This window comes from Labrus bergylta, chromosome 14 (genome assembly GCF_963930695.1).
Source record: "Labrus bergylta chromosome 14, fLabBer1.1, whole genome shotgun sequence".
NCBI classification, from domain to species: domain Eukaryota; kingdom Metazoa; phylum Chordata; class Actinopteri; order Labriformes; family Labridae; genus Labrus; species Labrus bergylta.
In genome coordinates, this window is record NC_089208.1 from 21599173 (window position 1) to 21619502 (window position 20330).

General features: G+C 45.9%; 1 protein-coding gene across 2 annotated transcripts; it reads right to left on the bottom strand.

The window, feature by feature from the left end:
• Positions 1 to 561: 561 nt before the first annotated feature.
• On the bottom strand, positions 562 to 20124 carry LOC109983544 (stromal interaction molecule 1). 2 transcript variants are annotated; one of them, XM_020633302.3, is made up of 14 exons: positions 19956 to 20124; positions 17908 to 18051; positions 11978 to 12108; positions 11696 to 11810; positions 10614 to 10725; positions 9783 to 9898; positions 9177 to 9351; positions 7133 to 7310; positions 6668 to 6835; positions 6477 to 6577; positions 6015 to 6250; positions 5502 to 5588; positions 3790 to 3853; positions 562 to 1743 (listed from the first exon to the last, which is right to left on the bottom strand). In XM_020633302.3, the coding sequence occupies exons 2-14, from the start codon at positions 18047 to 18049 to the stop codon at positions 1311 to 1313; spliced, it is 2058 nt and encodes a 685-aa protein (XP_020488958.1). In that variant the 5' UTR covers positions 18050 to 18051; positions 19956 to 20124; the 3' UTR covers positions 562 to 1310. The 2 variants fall into 2 exon arrangements, with proteins under 2 accessions (XP_020488958.1, XP_020488959.1); XM_020633303.3 differs by lacking the exon at positions 5502 to 5588.
• Between the last annotated feature and the right edge of the window lie 206 nt (positions 20125 to 20330).

Here is a 20330-nt window from a genome sequence, read left to right on the forward strand (position 1 = left end):
TCACCCGTCTGTTCCTGCAGGGGGCGCTGGAGTCCCATCGATGGCGGTCTCCATGCTGGAAATGCTGACTCACCCTAACTTTCAGTCAACCTAACAACAGGCTGAGATCTGGAGCTGAGGCGGGTTTTAAGCCTCCAGACAAACCGTTACACGCGCCCGCCTGTCAATCAGGTCAGCTACACGACTTATTGTGAATAACTCTTATCCTTCATCAAATCAAAACTGACGAGTCATCAAAACATTCACCCCCACGTACAGTGTGTGTCGATCGAGACATGAGCTAATCAGACCTATTTGGTTTTTTGAACCAGGCTGTAAACATGTTAATCTCTCCTGTAAAAACAGGCTTTTTTGAATGGGTGTGTATTTGACTTCCTGTGCTTTTGCAGCTAGCCTCTAGTGGACACTTGAGGAACTGCACGATTTTACACTTCATCATCGCCTTCATGTTTCAACACCAGAGGTTGACGCTTTGGTTCACCGTACCAGGCTGGAGTTAGCTAACCAGTATATCGCTTCGTGAATAAAATGTGCTGCTTTGAAAATGAAACTGAGACAGTCTGAAGTTTGTATCCACCACTTTTATATATATATATCGAATAAACATAAGTGCTCTTTTTTTATCCACCAACAATGCTCTACATCTGCTTATTAGAGAATTATTCACCCTGACAGAAAGAAGACTGGACAAGAAACATCCTCATCCCTTCTCTACGGAGCCCCACGTGCTGAGGTGAAGAAAAATAAAAAGCTGGTTACAAATCCGTACCCACAGTTTTCAATTGTGCGCAATGTTTCCATTGTTGTGCACACAGTTTACCATCCTCAATCAGTACATACGGACGTGCAATGCAAATTCATGCACACAGAATATTCTATAGAGCTGTGGGCACGGTTTACAAATGTTAGGAAACTGTGCGCACAGATTTGTACACTGTGGGTACAGATGTTTTCGTACCTGAGCCTTCGAGGGCTCCTTACTTAACCTACATCAAGACACAAGATAATCTTGACGCTGTCATATTTTCTTTGTAGAAGAAAAAAATCAAATTTTCTGTTTTACGGTCCGAGGTCTTCCCTTCATTCTTTTTTCTTCACTTTTTGTCGCTGAAGAAATGTCCTTCCATCTTTGAGAGGCGTCCTTTGTCTTTTTTTTTTGTCCAGTTGAGTCAGACTTTGAAAAGTTTACAGAAAAGGATCAAGAGCGGAAAAAACGGTTGTTCCCTGTGTGTGACGGTTCGCTCACCGAGATAAAGATTTGGGATTCGAAACGTGAGTCTGTAGCAGATAAAAGCAGGTCCGTTTGTATTTCAGTGGCGTCCCTGCTTCTTCTTAAAGATCTTATTAAAAGCGTTCCTCCTTCGGCTGCTGGACGACTCGCTCTCCTCGCCCATGTCCTCCTCCACAGGACTCCTCCTGGTCGGGAGCGGGAGGCCCGCCCCCCTCCCGCTGCCTGACGAGCTGGATGAGGCGGATGACGGGAAGATGGCCGGGCTGTTGGTGGTGTTGGACGTGACGCAGAGGGAGCGGGTGGAGCAGGACGAGGCAAGCGCGGCCGCAGAGCCGCCTCTTAGCTCCCCCAGACTGGAGCTCTTCTCCAGGCCTCCTCCCCCGGAGCCCTGACCATGCAGGGGGTGCAGCCTGGAGGAAAGGAGGAAGGGTTGTTTGGAGCTGTAGAGACATCTTGATTCCTCGTGAGAAAGAGGGAGGGCGGAGTCAGAGTCCGAGCGGTTCAGGATATCCCTGAAAGGAAGAATGAGGAAGGGAGTGAGAAAAAGAGGAATAGAAAATGCTAATCACTTAATCTGACTCGATTGACTTGATTTCCCCTGATTAAGCTCATCTCAACCTCACTGATCCTGAGTGAGCTAAATCTCATCGATCTCTGCTCAACTTGACCGGACTTGGATCGACTGAACCTGGTGAACTGACTTGGCTTGTTCTACTAAACACGACCTGACCAGACTGGACTTCTTCCGTCTGGGCAATCCAACTTGACCAGATTTGGATTGACCCGACGAGCCTCGACCTTTCTCGTGTCAAACCGACTTGGCCTAACTCCAGCTGACTTAAGACTGATTTGACTCTACGCGACTACCTTTCCTCTCTCAGCTCGACCAAACAGACCTCACTCATCTTGATCTGACTCGGCTAACTCAACTGGACTTGGATCATCAGGTCACAGATTGACTCAACTCAGCTCCACATGTCTAAACGAGACCGGACTTGGGTAAACTCTACCTGAATATCTCAAACTGATTCTGATGGACTCGACTCGATGATGCTCAACTCAGCTTGATAAAGAATGACCAGACCTGACTAGACCAGACCAGATTAGACCTGAATAGACCAGACCAGATCAGACCAGGCCTGACTAGACCAGACCTGACTATGCCAGACCAGACTAGACCTGACTATATCAGACCTGACTACATCCGACCTGACTCGACTACGCTTGACTTGATGTGACGCAGACGTCAGAGGATTAATAGAATCAGAAAACAGATTTGAAGAGTTAAAGACAGACCAAACAGAGTAAGGAGGAACACAGTGAGCAGGGAGAGTTAGGAGACCAAGCAGCACTCAACCCTGATGATTGTTCAGAAAAACTGAGACGGACAATAAAATCTCATGTTTGGCCTATAAAGGCCCTGACACACCAAGCAGACGCCAAAGAACTGGTGGCGATGAAGGCTACTTTACTGACTTGGTGTCTTAATGAGAGTCATGTTAATCAGTTACAGACAGAACACTCCGGGGTTTCTCCTGAATGAAGGCTGTCCACGTTGTGTACCTGTGCTTGTTCTTGTGCATGAACTATATCGTACTGAAACACACCTCTTGAAAGCATGCCAGGGCCAAGGAAGTGTACCGTTCTTGAGCACGGATCAGAGCACTCATACTAGTCAAACAAACTAGACTTTGGGGGTCAAACTTGCTTTGGCACGGTACGGATTGCCCTACGAGAATGTGCCCAAAAACTCTCAATCCTAACCACTCGTAAACTTTCTGTTCATCGTGGAACTCTTTACATCCGTAAACTTCCTAAAACTCAAAATCTACATTTGAGTAGATGTAAAAACTGTAAAAACGTATAATCTGTGATATTTATGAACTCTAAAACCTAAAAACCTGTCAAACTTTGAATTGCTCAAAGAACTCATGAACTTTAAATCCTTACAACTCGTTAAACTTCTCAAACATGTAAATCATGACCTCACGTGGATTTACCAGAAATATTTCACGAATGTGAGACAACGAAGAATCTAAAAGAGTGCGTAAACAGTTCGCTCAAATTCAGACCGAATCTGTGTCTGCGAGTTAGTCATCATTAGCCGTGTTAGTTACTATCTAAACGAACACATCTAAACTATCTTTACAAGACTCCCATGCAGAGGAAGGTACCCAAAGCTGCCAGAACGACAGCGTTTCCTCGGGCTGGCTGCAGCGCCCCCTGCAGGTGGGATGCCGGACGTCGCCTCCATAGAATGGAAGTAAGAAGAACGGAGGAGCAGAGCAGAGAAATGGCTGGCGCCCTCAGTGTAGGAAGAGGAAGGAGAAGAGTCGGCAGGCGGAGGACAGTACGAGAAAATCGGGGGGTGAAGAGGAGAAGAGGGACCGATCGAGGGGTGAGACAGGGAGGAGGAGAGGGAGGGGGAGGGCACAGGAAGGAACTCCAGCTGGCCAATGGAGCGGCTGCGATTCTGCCGGGGTTGACCACTGGGAGGGCGGGACGATGAGATAAGGCCACACCCTTCCTGTTTTGGTAAATCCCGCCCTTCAACCAACCTCTGAGAGCTGAACATCCCAGCGGGGTCTCCTATCCTCTGTCGCAGGGGCATCAGACTCTGAGCTGCAGCAGAGTAAAGAGGAAGAGTTAGGCTGCAAAGAAAACTAATCATGCAGCATGTTTTCAAAAGAAAATGTGATCTTTGAAATGAAAATTCGGCCGTGACAACATAAACATTTAATCATATCTGCCGCAGACCTGTATGGGGATGTTAGTGTAAGAGGAGAGAAAACCAGGTGCTCAGTGAGGGAAAAGGTGAGGAGGAGGAGGAGACACTTCTGGAAAACATCTAAACAGCTGATAGTCGTGGAGGAAGAGGAAGGTGAAGCTTTGCAGGTGAGGAGGCGTTCACATGTACACCAGCTGTCCGTCATATTCACTAATGTGTGACGCAGTTTGACAGAGGAGGTCAGAGGGAAAAATGACAACTACTCTCTCTATTGAAGTTCAGACTGGCTAACACTTGTTAGATATAGAAGGATTAGAATATGTTTGTGGTTTTTGGGTGAGTTATATGGAGCCTCAAAAGAGACATGAAGTGAACATTTTAAAATGAAAATATGTTCCTGGTAAACAACAAACTCAGCCGTGCTCATGAGAAAGTTTTTTTTGCACATGTAAAACTCTTTGAGACATCTTCAGCTCTCAGAGATGGAAAAGGAACATAAGCTCATCCCATGAGTCAGAATGGCAGAAACTCTCTGGTGCATATGCAATACTTTCTAATGATCACGAGTACCTTTCACATTTGCACGCAGAAGCGTTAGCATGGGAAACTTTCTAGTGCTCAGGTGAGTTTCTGGTGAGCAAGAAATTTAATAAAGTTTTAGGAAGTTTTCAGGAGTTTTGTGCAATCGTGAAAGTGCTTTCTTTCGGAGGTCTTTTTACCTTTGTTTCACGTTGTTCGATTGTGAATTGTGCATAAATTAAAACGCCCTCATAGCATCAGCTTTGTATGCATTTTAGAATGCTAACTTCCAGCTAAAAGATCTGCATTGCTGTTGAGAAGATTATACCAACATCTGCTTGTGAGACAAAAAACAGGGAATCTGTTTTGATTGAACATCTTAGTCTTCAGCTCTCTCTATCTGAGAAAGAATTTTTTCTGAAATATTTTATTTCGAATGTGTTAGCATTGCTGTGAACACAAGTGCTATAACAAGTGCAGTTTAGTAAGTTTGCATAAGTAATGCTAATTAACCCCCCCTTGGAGGTTTAACAAAGATATGTTAGCTAAATGACAAGAGTCAGCTAACCTTCCTGAAAGCCTGCAAGTAAAGCTAACAAGCTAACATTATTATACAGAGTTGCGGTTTTTTTTTATTGATTATTTTCAGAGTACCTTAACCTCAAATCTCTGTGTCAAATATATAGTTCAAATCCTCAGTAAAATGTCACACTGATGTTTTTCTGCTTTTTGACTTTTCTCAGATGTGAATGCTGCGTTCTGTTAAAATCTTTCAATTCAGGCGTCTGAGAGGTGAGAGGTCAGGATACCATATCCTTCAATCAGAAAAAAAATCAAAGGAATTTTCAATGATCCTAGTTTGAGCACGTTTCTGCTACATATTTAATTCTGAAGGCGGTGGACTTCCTGACCGCGTCATCGGACTCTCTTACATGACATAACTGATAAGTTATCGATGATTAGACAGAGGTATGAACCAATCAAAGGGGGAGGGGGGAGGGGCTGGATGGGGGAGGAGCAAACCGGAGTGTTTCCATGACGACTGGGTGTCTGCGATGCCACTCAGGGGCCAGAGGTCGCTCACTCGCCGGTCCATCTGCCACGCAGCGTCTGCGGGGAGCCAATCAGGAAAGAGATGACGAGAAAACACCAGGTCAGGTACACCTGTGTACTACTTTTTAATGCTAATGTCTTGTACAGTGTGTTCCTCATGAGCCTCCGTAAGAAACGTGAAGATTTTAGTGACGCTGTCAGGGGATTTAAAGGACAATTCCAAAGTGAACATTCATTTAAAGATTGTTTTACATGAGATATTCAATATCTCCTAAAATCTCTACTGATTTTTAAAACATCAAATGTAACCAACATGGATTAATTCATCCCATAAAATTGTCCCGATTATTCCCTGTAGACGGACTAACACATTACAATCTGCACGGGAGAAAAAAGTCATACAGAAAAAAAAGAGTGTGTGAAAATTTGTTTGGGACTTTTTTCAGCAGCGGATTAATCCACATTTGTTGCTCGATGACTTACACTGCAGCGTCCCAGGAGACAGGATGTCCTCGTCCATGTCGTCAAGGTCGTCTGAGAGGAGGAGGTGCTGAGGGGTCGGAGGTCGCAGACCGAGGAAGGACGGGTCCAGGTTCAGTGCAGCAGCCAGCGCTCCCAGACCCGGGTTGCTGACCACACAGAAACCTGTCAGAGACTCAATCTGATGCCAGCGGTGCAGCTTCTCCCGCAGGGCCGCCGTCACCTCTGCCAGGGCCTGTCTGAGGGTGGGAGGGGGGAGGGGCGGTAAATAAGAGGATCAGGGGCGGATACAAAACAAAGAACCTCAGCAGCAGCAGCTACTGCTATTAAAAGTGTATCTTTTTGTGCACATCAAAATTCATAGCTTTCAGCTACTTGACCAATGTGGAGGGCAAACAGAGTTTAGAAAAGTAGGGTTCACCATTTTAAAGACGTACTTCCAGTTCAGGGTCAAAGGTCACTCACTTGGCGGAGAGAATCTTGTGGTCGACGTCGTCCAGCGAGGAGCTGTGAGCCACGTGAAATGTTCCAAACAGAGAGCTCCGCTTCTTCTTGATCTTCTCCGCCTGAAACACCCACAGCAACAGCATCAGCATCATCTTCATCAGTGTGTGCATGCTCTATGTGTGTGTGTGTGTGTGAGTGTGTGTCGTCACCCCCTCGCGGGCCTGCAGCAGCTGCCTCTCTGCGCTCTGTTTCTTGATGTTGTAGTATTGAACCTCGACCTCGTGCGTCAGCTGCAGCCACTTCTGCAGAGCCTCAGGGGGAGACCAGTGAGCCCGCGACTCCAGCTCCCGCTCCGCCTTCTTCAGCGCCATACGGACCTACAACACACACGAGACACACACGAGACACACACACACCGGCGACATGTTTCCTTTGTTATGGGAGAATTAGCAGATATGCATGTAGACAATAGCTCAGTTTGATGAATTGATTTTATATTAAGATGACTTCATACAAAAAAAAGTCTCTCCAGTTAACCCCTGAAATCAGTTCATCAAGTAGTGTAGAGTAGTAGAGTCGTGTTCGGTCAGTCGATTGGTCAGATGGTCGGGTGGGTGGGCAGTTAGTTGGTCGGTCCGTCAGTTGGTCAGTCGGTCGGGCGGCTGGTGGTCTACCTGATCCAGCTCCTCCTCGGCGTACTTCTGTCGGCTCCTCTCATTCTCCGTTCCCTCTCGGAGCTCTCGGAGACGCTGAGCTTCCTGTTTGGCCGAGTTGATCTCGCCCCTCAGCTCCTTCTCCACCTTCACCTTCTCCACCTGAACGCAGAGCTGCTCCTCCTGAGCCTTCTGCAGCCTGACGGGACAACAACATGTTATCTGTTTCAGTGACCTGCATGAGAGGCGACAGGCTGTAGGTGTGTCTGAATGGAACAGTTTTAGTTTCTAACTAAAACAAAGAAAGAATGAACAACTTGTTGATTAAACATATTCTAAGTCCTCTAATGGTTTCTAACCCGGGGTCCCTAAGGAAGGCGCCGAAGATCTCTTCTTCCGCATTGTCTTCATTTTTCTACACCAGAGGTTGACGGTAAGTTTAAAGTCAGCTGGAGTGTTTTAAATTGCCAGCAGGAGGCGCTGTGACTCAGTCTGCATCGTGTGTGTGTGTGAGTGGCACGGCCGGGGGGGTGGTCATTGTTGTGACAGACCATGAAGGAATGTGTGTGTGCGTGTAGTATATGTGACCTGTCCTAAGTACAGCAGCACCTGTTTGGATCTAATCTACTGACACTGAACGCACACACACACACACACACACACACACACACACACACACACACACACACACACACACACACACACACACACACACACACACACACACACACACACACACACACACACACACACACACACACACACACACACACACACACACACACACACACACACACACACACACACACACACACAACCTTCCACTTTACAGAAGCTCCTTACTCTATTTCAAAATAAAAGCACACAGCAAGTAAAGGAGTCTCAGCTGACAAAGACAGGACAAACATTCAAAATAGAAGCACAACCATTTCTATTTTTAAATTTGAAATAATGGGATTTAAAATGTGATTAATCACGATTAACTATTGTAATTGACCGCCCTTGTAGTAAAATAACACTAATGTCATAGTAGAGGTTCTGGGAGTTCTGCACATGTGCAGTAACCACACAAGTTGTACTAATTGTATTCAGCTGAAGCTGTGAGGAGGAAACAGAGTGAGCAGAAGAACTGAGAGGTATGAGACAGCAAGTTACAACACGACACACACACACGTGTAATAATGTGTGTGTGCGTGTGTGTGTCAGTGTGTCTGTGTGTGTCTGTGTGTGTCTGTGTGTGTGCAAACTGAGCTGCGGGCTGTTCTTTGCCCATATAAGGACTTCAGACAAAAAGCTTCTGCAGAGACAATGTACACACACACTCACACACACACACACAGTAGATGAGTTACTTCCTCGTGGACACTGCAGTTTGAAGGTTAATTTTAATTATAAAACGTGAGTGTTTCATCAGATGGAGAAGGTGGAGGTGACCTAACAGCTGTTTATCCGTCAGTTTAAATTTAGCATCGAGCTAACGTCAGAGTTTACTATCAGTCATCACTTCTATTGAACCCCTTACTCACTGTTACCACATATTTACAGCCACTAACTACCAAGTTACCAGGTACACAAACTAAGGGAGCTAACTTTAGCATGCTAATCCCTGAGCCTCTAACGGCGTGACACACCGAGCAGACAGCAAAGAACTAGTGGTGACGAAGGCCGACTGTGGCATCGCCTCACCACGCCTCACGTCTTGGCCAAAAAGTTGCACTAGAACACACCGCAAAGACTACAGCCGACGGCCAACCACCACGTACGCTCTGCGCATGCAGGGGAGGAAATAACTCTCCATGCCAGCAGGCGGCGGTAGTCTGTAATTGTCATTCCAAAAAGGGGAAACCGGGAGAGGAAGGAGAAGAACACATACTGTGGCACCGCCAGGGAGCAGGTAGCCTCCAACCGGCCAGCGAGGTGAACACTCTGTATGGGGTGACTGAAGAGGTCAGTGTGCCGGCTGAAAACACCGTTTACGTTACCATTCTACGAGCAGGGTAACAGTTTGGTCAGTGTCAGTTTGTGTCTGTACATGTCGGAGATGCTGCGTCTCCCATGGACTCACTTCTCCTGCAAGTCCATCAGGCTCTCCTCGGCCCTCTGCAGACCCTCCAGGTCCTTCATCAGCTTCCCCAGGTCGTCTCTGGACTTCCTGGTCTGAGCGTAGGCGAACCAGCAGCCGCCCAGCGCCATCAGAACGGAAACGCCCAGAACCAGATCCTTCCACCGGTTATGTCGGCCTGAATACAAAAACAGAAAACACGGACGGACTAAAACAAAGTGTAGCCACATGAAGTCTCTAAACTTCAACATCTGTAGTTCAGATTGAGATTCATGTAACACAAACACACACACACACACTCACATGCACACACACACACACACACACACACACTCACATGCACACACACACACACACACACACACACTCACATGCATGCACACACACACACACACTCACATGCATGCACACACACAGACACACACACACACACAAACAAAGAGCACCAACACACACACTCACACTCACAGACACACACGCACACACACACTCACATGCACACACACAGACACGCACGCACACACTCACATGCACACACACACACACACACACACACACACACACACACAAAGAGCACAAACACACACACAGACACACACACACACTGACCTGGCGGAGGTCCAAACAGCACGATGTAGAGAGCTTTGAGCTGAAGTTTCTGAGCGTGACTTCTGTCTAAAATCTTCAGCACGGACACAGTCAGAGTGGTGTTCTTCACCGCCAGCCTGCAGGGAACACACACACACACACAGACACAGACACGCGCACACACACGCACACACACACACACGCACACGCACATACACAGACACAGACACAGACACAGACACGCACACACACACAGACACATGCACGCACACACAGAGATCATCAATACAAAGTTTGAGCTGTAGATGTAAATATCCACAGGAAGTGACAGCCCAGAGATTCTGCTGAAAAATTATGCGTTAAAGGAAAATCCGACATCTAAGAATTCCTTATGTAGACCAGTAAGAGGATTTTCTCCTTCAGGAACCCATCATCTCCTCCTCGTGTTCTCCTTTCATGTGGTCAGTGTGTGAAACCTTTAGAGCAGTGTTACGTGATCTTATTGATCTGATACTGGCGTCAGTAAACACCCTCATTTCAGCTGCTGTCTCTTTAAGACCCCCCTCCCCACGAGCCCACTCTCTTCTGATTGGCCAGATCTCTGGAAGCCTTCCTGGGGCAGCAGAACGCTGCAGGGCTGTCAGGGGAGGGCTGCTCTCCAGGTCTTCGGAGAAGAGAGTCTATGTAAGAGGTTTCACCGGCTCACGTAGAGGCTTGAAGCCGTCTGGGGAAACGGCTTCAAGCCGTTTAGCGCCCTCTGCAGACTCATCCTGGGATTACTCACTGTAATTCTTACTCACTGGATTACTTACTGTGTGTGTGTGTGTGTGTGTGTGTGTGTGTGTGTGTGACCTGGGTAACGCTCTCCCGTCCAGCTGTTCTCTCCTGAAACTGTCGGAGTACTGAGGGAGCTCCACGCTGTTGATCAGCCAGTCCTCCACCTGCTGCACCGTCCAGTTAAACACTAAACCAGCGCGCACGCACGCACGCACACACGCACGCACACACACACGCACACACACACACACACACGCCCCTTCAGTCTGTGCATGTGTTTATATTGACCTGCAGTTTGTTTCTCTCTTGTGTCATCGTCTCACTCGAGTCTCAAACAAAAACAAACTGTGTAGAGTCCGTCTGTGTGCAACAAACACATTTCAACACGTCTCTCATGATGTCTGCAAACTACTGTGACACTGACCCTTTGACCTTTAGGATACCACATTGTCTTAGTACGATCTCTGTTATTTGAATGATGATCAGGTCTCCAGTCTCATATTCAACAGAGAACAGCGGACTAAGCTAACATATCTCTAATTCTTTCAGCGTCTTGGTCAACTCCAGTTGAGTTGTGCCACGTTCTTCTTCTACTTCTTGCAGCTACACTGTGTCGCACTGCTATGATGTCATGCTGTACAGTAGCTGACACGGCTATCACCATCCAGCTTACACTGCTCTTACTAAGTAAGGCTACGGTGGACTGGAAACACAAACAGGATCAGAGTTTGCCGTACCACACTGAACCAACTGATTGGTGGAAACGCGGCTTAAATTGTACAAACATGTAGGCAACATTTTGGTATCTTGGCAATGTAGACAGCTGCTCTCTCTCTCTCTCTCTCTCTCTCTCTCTCTCTCTCTCTCTCTCTCTCTCTCTCTCTCTCTCTCTCTCTCTCTCTCTCTCTCTCTCTCTCTCTCTCTCTCTCTACGCTGTGTCTCTCCCTCTGTCTCTCTCTGATATTATCCAAAGTACGGCACAAAGTTTCCACTTCCTGAGCAGAGAGAAAGATCAACATCATGCTGACTGATCTGTTCTGAGGAGGGTCTCCTCCCTCCCTCTCTCTCGCTCTCTCTCTCTCTCCCTCTCTCCGTCTTTCTCTCTCCTGAGTTAACTTCTAGATAAACACAATAAATAAAGATGACGTCTGTCTGACCCTCGGAGCTCTTCCAGGCGCTCCACAGGTCCTCCACGCTGATGTGCAGGTCTACTCGGTGGAAGCTGCTGTGTTTGGCTTTGGGGTCGTGATCCTTCAGATCCTCCCTGAGAAACTGAGGGGGGAGAGGGGGGGGGGGGGGGGGGGGGGTGTTAATATGAACCTGAGTGTCGTTTCTCAAGTCTTTATATTCTCCTTTACATCCCAACATCTTTAAATTTTATCCTAAAATAGGGACTAGAATCAAAACAGACTTAATATAATTCTGAGCTTCTGTGTCACCTCGTCCGTCTCGGTCATGTCCACCGTCCCGTCTGCGTCGTCGTCCATCTGTTTGTGGATGCTGCAGATCGCCTCGAAACTCAGCAGAGAGTTTTCATCCTGACAGAGCTGCAGGTCAACCGCACATAGACCTACAACACACAAACACAAACACACCAATGAACCAAATACTAATACTACAGAGTTATTTAAAGGAGCAGTATGTAACTCTGACCCCTAGAGTTTAAAATGGGTACTGCAGTCTAAACTGTAAACATTGTAGAGAGCTGTCTCCCCCCTCCTCTCTAGAGTTGATGCTCACGCAGGTTGCCATGTGGTGGACACTGAAGCTTCAGTGTTTATCCAGCTCTGCATCAGTCTGTAAACCTTTCTGTGTTCTAACCTCTCTCCATTTTTCAAAAGCATCTCCAATATTGATCCTAGTTTGAGCACGTTTCTGCTCGTGGAGCTTATTAGAAACATGCAGAGGCTTTTTAGGTCGGGTACAATCACTTCTATCTGAACCACTTCTCTTGCCCACTTCCATTGCTGCAACACCTGTTTGTTTGACCTGATAACTGGTCGTATATCTGGCAAACCGAGGGGCATCCAAAACAGCCGTGTGAGGGTGCCTTAAAACCGCCTACCTTCTCTGGTCCAAACAAATCCAGAGCATTCAGGACCAGAATCTAAAGTTAGATGATCATATAGTAAGCTCACTTTATCATTTCACTCACTACACATCTTACTGACAGAGAGGAGTTTTTTTTAAAAGCATTAAACCTGAAACTGTCTGCAGAGAGTTCACATGAACTCGTACTGCAGGTACAAAGTCGGAGCGTCTCTCTGTCTCTCTCTCTCTCTCTCTCTCTGTCAGACTCTCACTGTGACAAACGTCCTTCTCTGTCCCTAAGAGCCAAAAACAGCCGCAGGACGAGTAAACATCCATTCATTTCGGCTGCCATCTTTGTTTGGGTCGGAGAGCGGAGACACATCATAGCTCAGTTTCACTGAAGTCCAGACCAGAGGGGGGGAAAGAGCTTCTTTTTGCTTTGAGCCACAACACATGAGGAAGCTAAATGTAGGGGAGATTGGGGACAGCTGAAACAGGTCTTTTTTGTCCAATCAGAACCATGGGAGAGTGATGACACTCGTCAACCAAAAAGTTGATAGGAAGTATTGTCGTTTTTTTCTTCATGACAACAGAAAACCATGGGAGTCTTTGCATCATTGTTTAAGTATCTCGGGGTCGTGTTCACAGAGAGGGTAGGATGGACCGTGAGATTGACGGACGGATTGGTTTATTGTCGGCAGTAATCCAGGCGTTGGGCCTGAGCTTTGGGTAGTGATGGAAATAATAAGATGGCGGATACAAGCGGTGGAAATAAGTTTCGTCTGGAGGTCTGGGCTCAACTTAGAGAGAGGGGGAGGAATTCAGAGTAGAGCCGCTACTCCTTCACATCGAAAGGAGTCAGTTAAGTTGATTCCGGCATCTGATTAGGATTCTCCTGGACACCTCCCTTTGGAGGTCTTCAGGGCACGCCCAACTGGGAGGAGACCCCAGGTAGACCCAGAGTTCACTTGCGGGATTATATATCCAGTCTGGGAATGCCTCGTAGTCCCCCAGGAGGAGCTGGAAGACGTTGAAGAAAGGGCAGTCTGTGTTACTTACTTCACCTGCTGCCATCGTGACCCGACCTCGGATAAGTGGGAAAAAATGGATGGATGGGTAACGGTGTAATATGTAATATTAAGAAAGCAGATTTTAAACGTATCCTTCCTAAAGATGTCAGTGAGAAATACCTTTCTAAAAAGTGAAGTCAAACTTCCTGTGGGTTTGTTGTTCTCAGCTCTGTGTTCACACGTTCTTTAGTTTGTTTGTGTTCCACTCAGAGACTCAAACATGTTTCATTCAAGTGAACCCCTCCCTCTCTGACTGTTAGCCCTACCACCATGTGGGGTAAGAGAGACGGCCCCACCCCCTAAGTGAGTTTTTAAGTTCCAAGTTTCATCACACTTCCTGTTAGCCGCAGTTAGAATCCGTCCAGTCACTAATCTACTGATGCCGGCCGTCGTCATGGCAACGCAGCAGCTTTAAACACACTGTACGAAGTGAGAACTTGATTCATGCCTACATTTGGTCATTTGAGCCTCCAGAGAGTCTCTGCATGATCGCTCAGTATGTGTGTGTGTGTGTGCTCTGTGTGTGTGCTCTGTGTGTGTGCTGTGTGTGTGTGTGTTTTGTGTGTGTGTGTGCTCTCTGTGTAAACCTAAAGATGAGGAGTGTGTGTTGTTTCCCTCTTCTACTTTCAAACTCAAATCTTTTGGAGTCTCCGTCAGAGATGGACGAAGTCTGAACTCAGGTCAGATAAAAACATCTAGTTTGAGTTTGTTTAAAGAGAAGCTGAGCGGACGCTGAAACAACCACATCATAATGAGGATTTATATAAACTCTGATTTCATGACTCGTCACGTCTCTCTGCAGGACAAGACGAAGACAACTTTAAAACGCTTGTTTTCTGAATGGAGTTTAGTTAGACCCTTTCTGACGTTAAGACAGGGGACGCTCGACATCCACAGAGATACACTTTGCTTTCAGCCGGGACACAAACGACACACTCAGCAGAAGACCAACCTGTCAGTTATAGAAACGTCTGAAGAGAGCGCCCCGAGGACGAGCCGTCTGACTTCATGGAAACAAACACAGATGTAAAAAGTTGCAGGAGGTCACAGTTCACTCACTGTATCCATGGCAACATTATACGGAGGGATTTAAAAGCTCTAGATGTGCAGAGAAAAAACTATTTTAAATATGGGGGGTTGGGCACTTTGGGTGGGGGGGCTTAGCTGTCTCCATGTTGTCTGTGGTTTAAAACACGTCACTCGGGCAGCGTCGTCCTGTGAGCCACTGAAACATGATGCTCAACTCCAGATTAAAACATTTAACACAGGTATCTGAGGATGAAGCTTCACGTCAGAACAGACACCACAGAAGAAGAAAGAGAGAGAGAGAGAGAGAGAGAGAGAGAGAGAGAGAGAGAGAGAGAGAGAGAGAGTGGCAGGTGAGTGAGAGGTCTGAGGATTACGGTCAGCAGCTGGGAGGATAAAAATACTGAGATAATAGAATTAAAAAGGAGGAAGGACGAGACAAAGTCACATCAGGCCCGACCGAGCTCATCGACATCCTTGACACTTTCTGAAACCACGTGTTTTTAAAATGACACAATTGGATATCTTAATGATGGAAATACTTTAGAAGTACCAAAAAACTAAAGATCTTCAGTCAGTGAGCTAACCTGAGAGCACAGAACACATTTACCGTTAAGAGTGTACATGCTTTTAACTATGAGTACACGAACGCATGACATCAGCCCGCGTTTCCTGTGGTGGTTTGGAGCGTTGGTTGTTCACGTCCTCAGAAATGAATGCTACGAGTCCGCGAGATGCAATATGCATCTAACCACTAGGAGCAGTGTAGAGCTGAAGGTGATGAGACGGGATGTGGAATGGAGGAAAGTTTGAAAAAAAGTTAACAGATCCAGGGGTGCCTTTGAATTGTCCCTCCTATCTCCTTTCACTATCCACTTTACCTTAACCCCGGGGAAAACGTCATGAGGTTAAGGAAAGATGTTAGGATAATTCATAAAGGACTTAGGAAAAGGAGATCTTGTTGCTCTGACAATCCGACCACATTTCCACTAGGCGACGTCATTAAATGCGACTGGCCGGCGGAGGTTAATGACGTGGGTCTGCCGTGTTGAAACTACAATGTTCAGAATATGGACTACTAAAAGATCATCTAAAAAACTTTCCCCTGTGCCTTTTAACCGGTGAAATAATCCTAATTACCACAAGGTTGGGATTGAAATAAAAGCAATATAGACTACAAGGCTACAAGTAAGAAAAGTGAAACCATCACATTCCTGTCCACTCAGAAATCAACATCAAAATAAATATGATTGTATGAAATTAATTGTTACATTAATGCAAGATATACAGAATGTTTGAAGCATACAAATGTACAACTGCACAAAACATTCTGAATTTAATGAAATATGTTGAATAAAACATCATCTGATAAAAATGTCTCTTATCTTTTTATCTCTTACATGATCTGTGTCACTTTACGATCATCGTTAATCGTTTAAATGTTGCGGCCGCAAGGAATTGTGGGGCGGCATATCTCATCTCCTTTGGTAAAGGATGGTCTAGTGTATCCTATGCTAAAGGAGGTTATAAAGGAAGCATTGACCCACCTTTCCTTAGCTTTTAGAGAATTCGAACAGCTCTTATCATGGCCGCCACTTAAATGCTTCCGGGTCATTTCACTCAGTTAGGAACCTTCCTAAGCAAAAATGACAATTTGAACGCAACCCAGATCAAGTCCACAACTATGCCATGTTTGTTTACATCACAACATGCAAATCCAGGATCGTGTCTGATTTATTTGGTGCTCCCTCTAGAGGAATCCTCCAGTAACACGCGTTGTACCAGTATGTGAACTTTTACGTTAAGGACGCAGCCGCTTGTCTACGTCCCAGCAGCCATTACTAAGCGGAACAAGTCGAAGGATATCTGTGTGTTTCTTTCTGCTTCATGTGGGAAATGGACTTGAGCTTGTATCGTTCAACTCAAAGCTCTTTTACACCACATGTCACACCAACACATTCACACACTGATGGTAGAGGCCGCTGTGTAACGAGTCCATCAGTATTAACTTATCTATTCATACACATTCACACATAAAGCAGCAAAAGCAACTCGGGGTTAAGTGTCTTGCCCAAGGACACATCACACATGTGGCTTCAGGAGCTGGGGATTGAACCCCGACCTTCTGGTTGAAAGATGACTGACTCTACCACTGAGCCACAGCTGCCATGATGTGATTGTTGTAATTTCCTGGAGGTGTTGTATGGAGGGACAAAGATACTGGGAGGCTGATTTCATGCTTTTAAATGGGTCATTTATTTATTTTAATCTTTTAGACATTGTATCCTTTCCTGCGAGCAAGGCTGATGATGACGTTCATATGACGCTCTGGAGGGCGTTCACTGCGATCTTTGTGCTCATAACGAATCTGCTTCTTACTCTCTTCTGCTCACCACGATGGGACATGAGTGAACAAACAACTGAGGAGAAGGTTTCAGAGACAGAAGTCCTGAAGTCTAAAAAAATTCAGCTTGCATGTGTGAGTACGGCTTGTGTCTTTATTTGATTTCACTCACAGTAGATTTTACACAAAACTTGGGAAGTGATGTCACTCTCATTTGAATACCTTTCTCTCTTCCTATTGGCTCAGAGCAGAGGGTCGAAACACAAGTCTGTTTCTGCCAACTCACTTCCTGTGACATCCCCAGCAGGAACTCTCCAGGAAGCTGTGGTCAGCGGCTAACGGTTAGCTGCTACGCTATCAATTCTACCTACTAACACATGTACACACACACAGACACACACACACTGTAGATAAACGAGTTGGGGGTGAGGGTTAGGGGTTAACAGGACACAGGCGGTTGAGGTCAGGTGTTTCTCTCTGAGTTAAATTATGTCACACACTGTTACATGTTTACACAACAACCACAGGTTGCCCTCGTCTTCCTCTTTTCACAGAGAAACAACATATCTATGGTCACACAGCCTCGCAGCTTCACTGTGAACTTATTTGTTCCCTAATGAGAGGATGAGAGCTCAGTGAAGACCCCCTTCGTTTTAATCAAGCCCCTCTGCTCTACTGATAAGTTACACAACCTGCCTTTAAATCAGGGCTGTCAGAATGTCAGGTGTTTCCACGGCAACAGTAAACATGCTGTGTGTGTCATGGCCGCTCTGTCGTCCCATTAGAACTTGTCCTTGTTTATTACCGTTCCTTAGAGCTGTATGACGTCAGCTTGGGATCCCTAACCACTTTCTGTCTCTGTGGTTACGGTAACATAGAGAGGCTGTGTGTCCTTTACCTGAGGCTGCGTCGTCGTTGGAAACCAGATGATGGTGATGGTGGTCCAGGTGGGCGTGGTCACTTCTGTCCAGTGAAGCGTGATCCCCGACACATATGCTTAGCACGCACACACACAGCAGCCACACACACACACACTCCATGTCTGCAGAGAGAGAGGGAGAAAGACGTGTTATGATTTTATAACTTATGATAATGTTAGCTCTCTCAGTTAAAAAAAGTTCACTGTTCACACCTCTGTGGTCGTCAATGTCCCTTCTCCCTCACCGACCAATCAAAACCAAGAAGGGGCGGGACTTCCTGGATCAGCTTTGTCAACAACAAAGGAGAGCGAGGAACTAATCTGACTCGTCTCTTCGAGGGGAGCAAAGAGAATCACTCCCATGATTCCCCGCAAGCCTCGACGACATCTTCTTTTATGGTTTTGACTGAGCACCCCCTGGTGGCGGGATTTACATACTGCATGTTCAATCCCTTTCAGTATATTTAATCGTTTAAGACACAGAGCTCTTTTAAAAAAAAAATATGGTCACTTATTAAGCAGACTTTCATAACCTAGCAACAGTAAGCGGCAATGAGAAGCGCTCTAAACGGAGGTTGTGGGCGCTGCCAGCACAGAAACATCCGGTAATGGACACAGACCCTAACCTCACATTGATAGTAAAGTCTGACCAATCACAATCGTTCATGGGCGAGTTTGGTCAGTGAGATGTTTTGTAAGTAAAAAAGATGGCTGCCGCTGATGTGCATTATTTTGAAAGGGGAAACTAAACACCAGCATGTCGGCTAAAGTGCGTCTACTCTGTAATTTAAAGAAACGGGTTCAGCACATCAACGTGTGAACATGGACAGGACTTGGGGGAGGAGGGGATAAGACACGCCCACTCACTTCTTTGGGCCGTTACCATCAGCCTCAACATTTAGCTCGGTTATTTAGCCATTAGTGACGCCTCGAGAAGAAGCGATGACACTTTAGCGACAGAAATGGTGTTTGAAGTCGAGGCCTTCTCTCCTCCAGAGTTTCCTGTAGACCTTGACCATGACCACAGCGGTCCAGATCAGTTTGAATCATTAGCTAAGGCAGCAAGTGCTGAGGACACATCTCTGATTGGTAGACGCTGCCCCCTGGAGGTTTGAAATGTTACGTCTTTTACATGTTTAAACAAATAGCCCTGTGTTGACACTTAACAGTCGCCATATTTCACGGCTAGTTGCTTAGATTTCGGTTAAAAACATTTCTCTCGATCCACTCGATCCCCTCACAGTTTGCTTTTTATCGAAAGCTGGCAGCGCATAGGTCAACTGCCTCCAGATCAGCCAATAGAAGAATTCAGTTGCAGTAGTGGGTTTCAACCTGTAGAGGGCAATCACACGTTTCTAACACAATAAATATAAATTAAATAGTTTTGGATTTAAAGGTGGAGGTCTAGAGCCGAATTGATCGAGAACACACACAGATGTTTACAGATGTTAACAGCTGGTCAGGGGGTTTCGTTACTCTTTTTAACGATATTAAAGGTTAATACGAGCGAAATATAAATTCCAATTTGTTTTTTACTCGTGAAACTATCAGGTAAAATTAATTTACAGTATTATTTAAAGACTCTTCAGGACTGTTTGCTCGTAGACTCTTAAAACATGTTTGTCTGGATCATTTTGAAGTCTCTTATGATCAGAGTCACGAGATCTTCCCGATTATTAATCAAACAAATACTTAATTAATGCGATCTGAGTTTGTCAGGGAGAGACACGTTCACTGTCTTCTGCTGTTTCCACTGAGCCGGAAACTAAAGTTTGTTTTTGAAGTGAATAAAGTCACATCCCATCAAGCAGGAAGGGAAACATGCAGCCTGATCTCCTCCTCAGCTTCGTTAATCCGTCTTAAGTGAGCAAAGTTCGTCTGGTTTCAGGAGTTCAGATTATTTTTCTGGTGAATAAAGTTTCCCTCAGTCGGAGCGGAGGTCAGAGATCACACAGCTGCTCAGTTTCACACCAACATCCTGAGAGAGACAAGTTTCAGCGCGAAGCTTCATCAGAGAAAACACTCACCTCCTAATCCTCTAATCCATAGATGTGATCACATCTGATCAGGCCTAATCGATCCCAGATAAACTGATCCACAGCAAGTTAACGTGAGGATGGGAAAAGGTTTGTTCTTCAGTTCTCCGCCCAGAACTCCAAACTGCTGCTGAGAAACACACACACACGGAGGTCCGCCTGCGCTGCCTTCACGGACCCGCAGAAAGCTCGAAATTTAGAGGTGTACATCTTAGGGCTTCCAACCACAGGCGGAAGGAAAGTTTATTTATAGAGCACCAACCAACACAAAACAATTCAAAGAGATCTAAAGAGTTAAAAACAGAACATTTATAACATTAATAGTAAAATATATTAAACGATAGGACCAGGAAATATAACATTCGT

Bases quoted from the DNA above. Each gene is read 5' to 3' on its own strand.
- LOC109983544 (XM_020633302.3), bottom strand. From the start codon at position 18,049: ATGGAGTGTGTGTGTGTGTGGCTGCTGTGTGTGTGCGTGCTAAGCATA. The intron at 11,811-11,977 runs GTGACACAGAAG...CTCCCCCCTCAG, and splicing joins ACATGACCGAGACGGACGAG to TTTCTCAGGGAGGATCTGAA. The intron at 9,352-9,782 runs GTCAGTGTGTGT...TTTTGTATTCAG, and splicing joins GCTGTTTGGACCTCCGCCAG to GCCGACATAACCGGTGGAAG.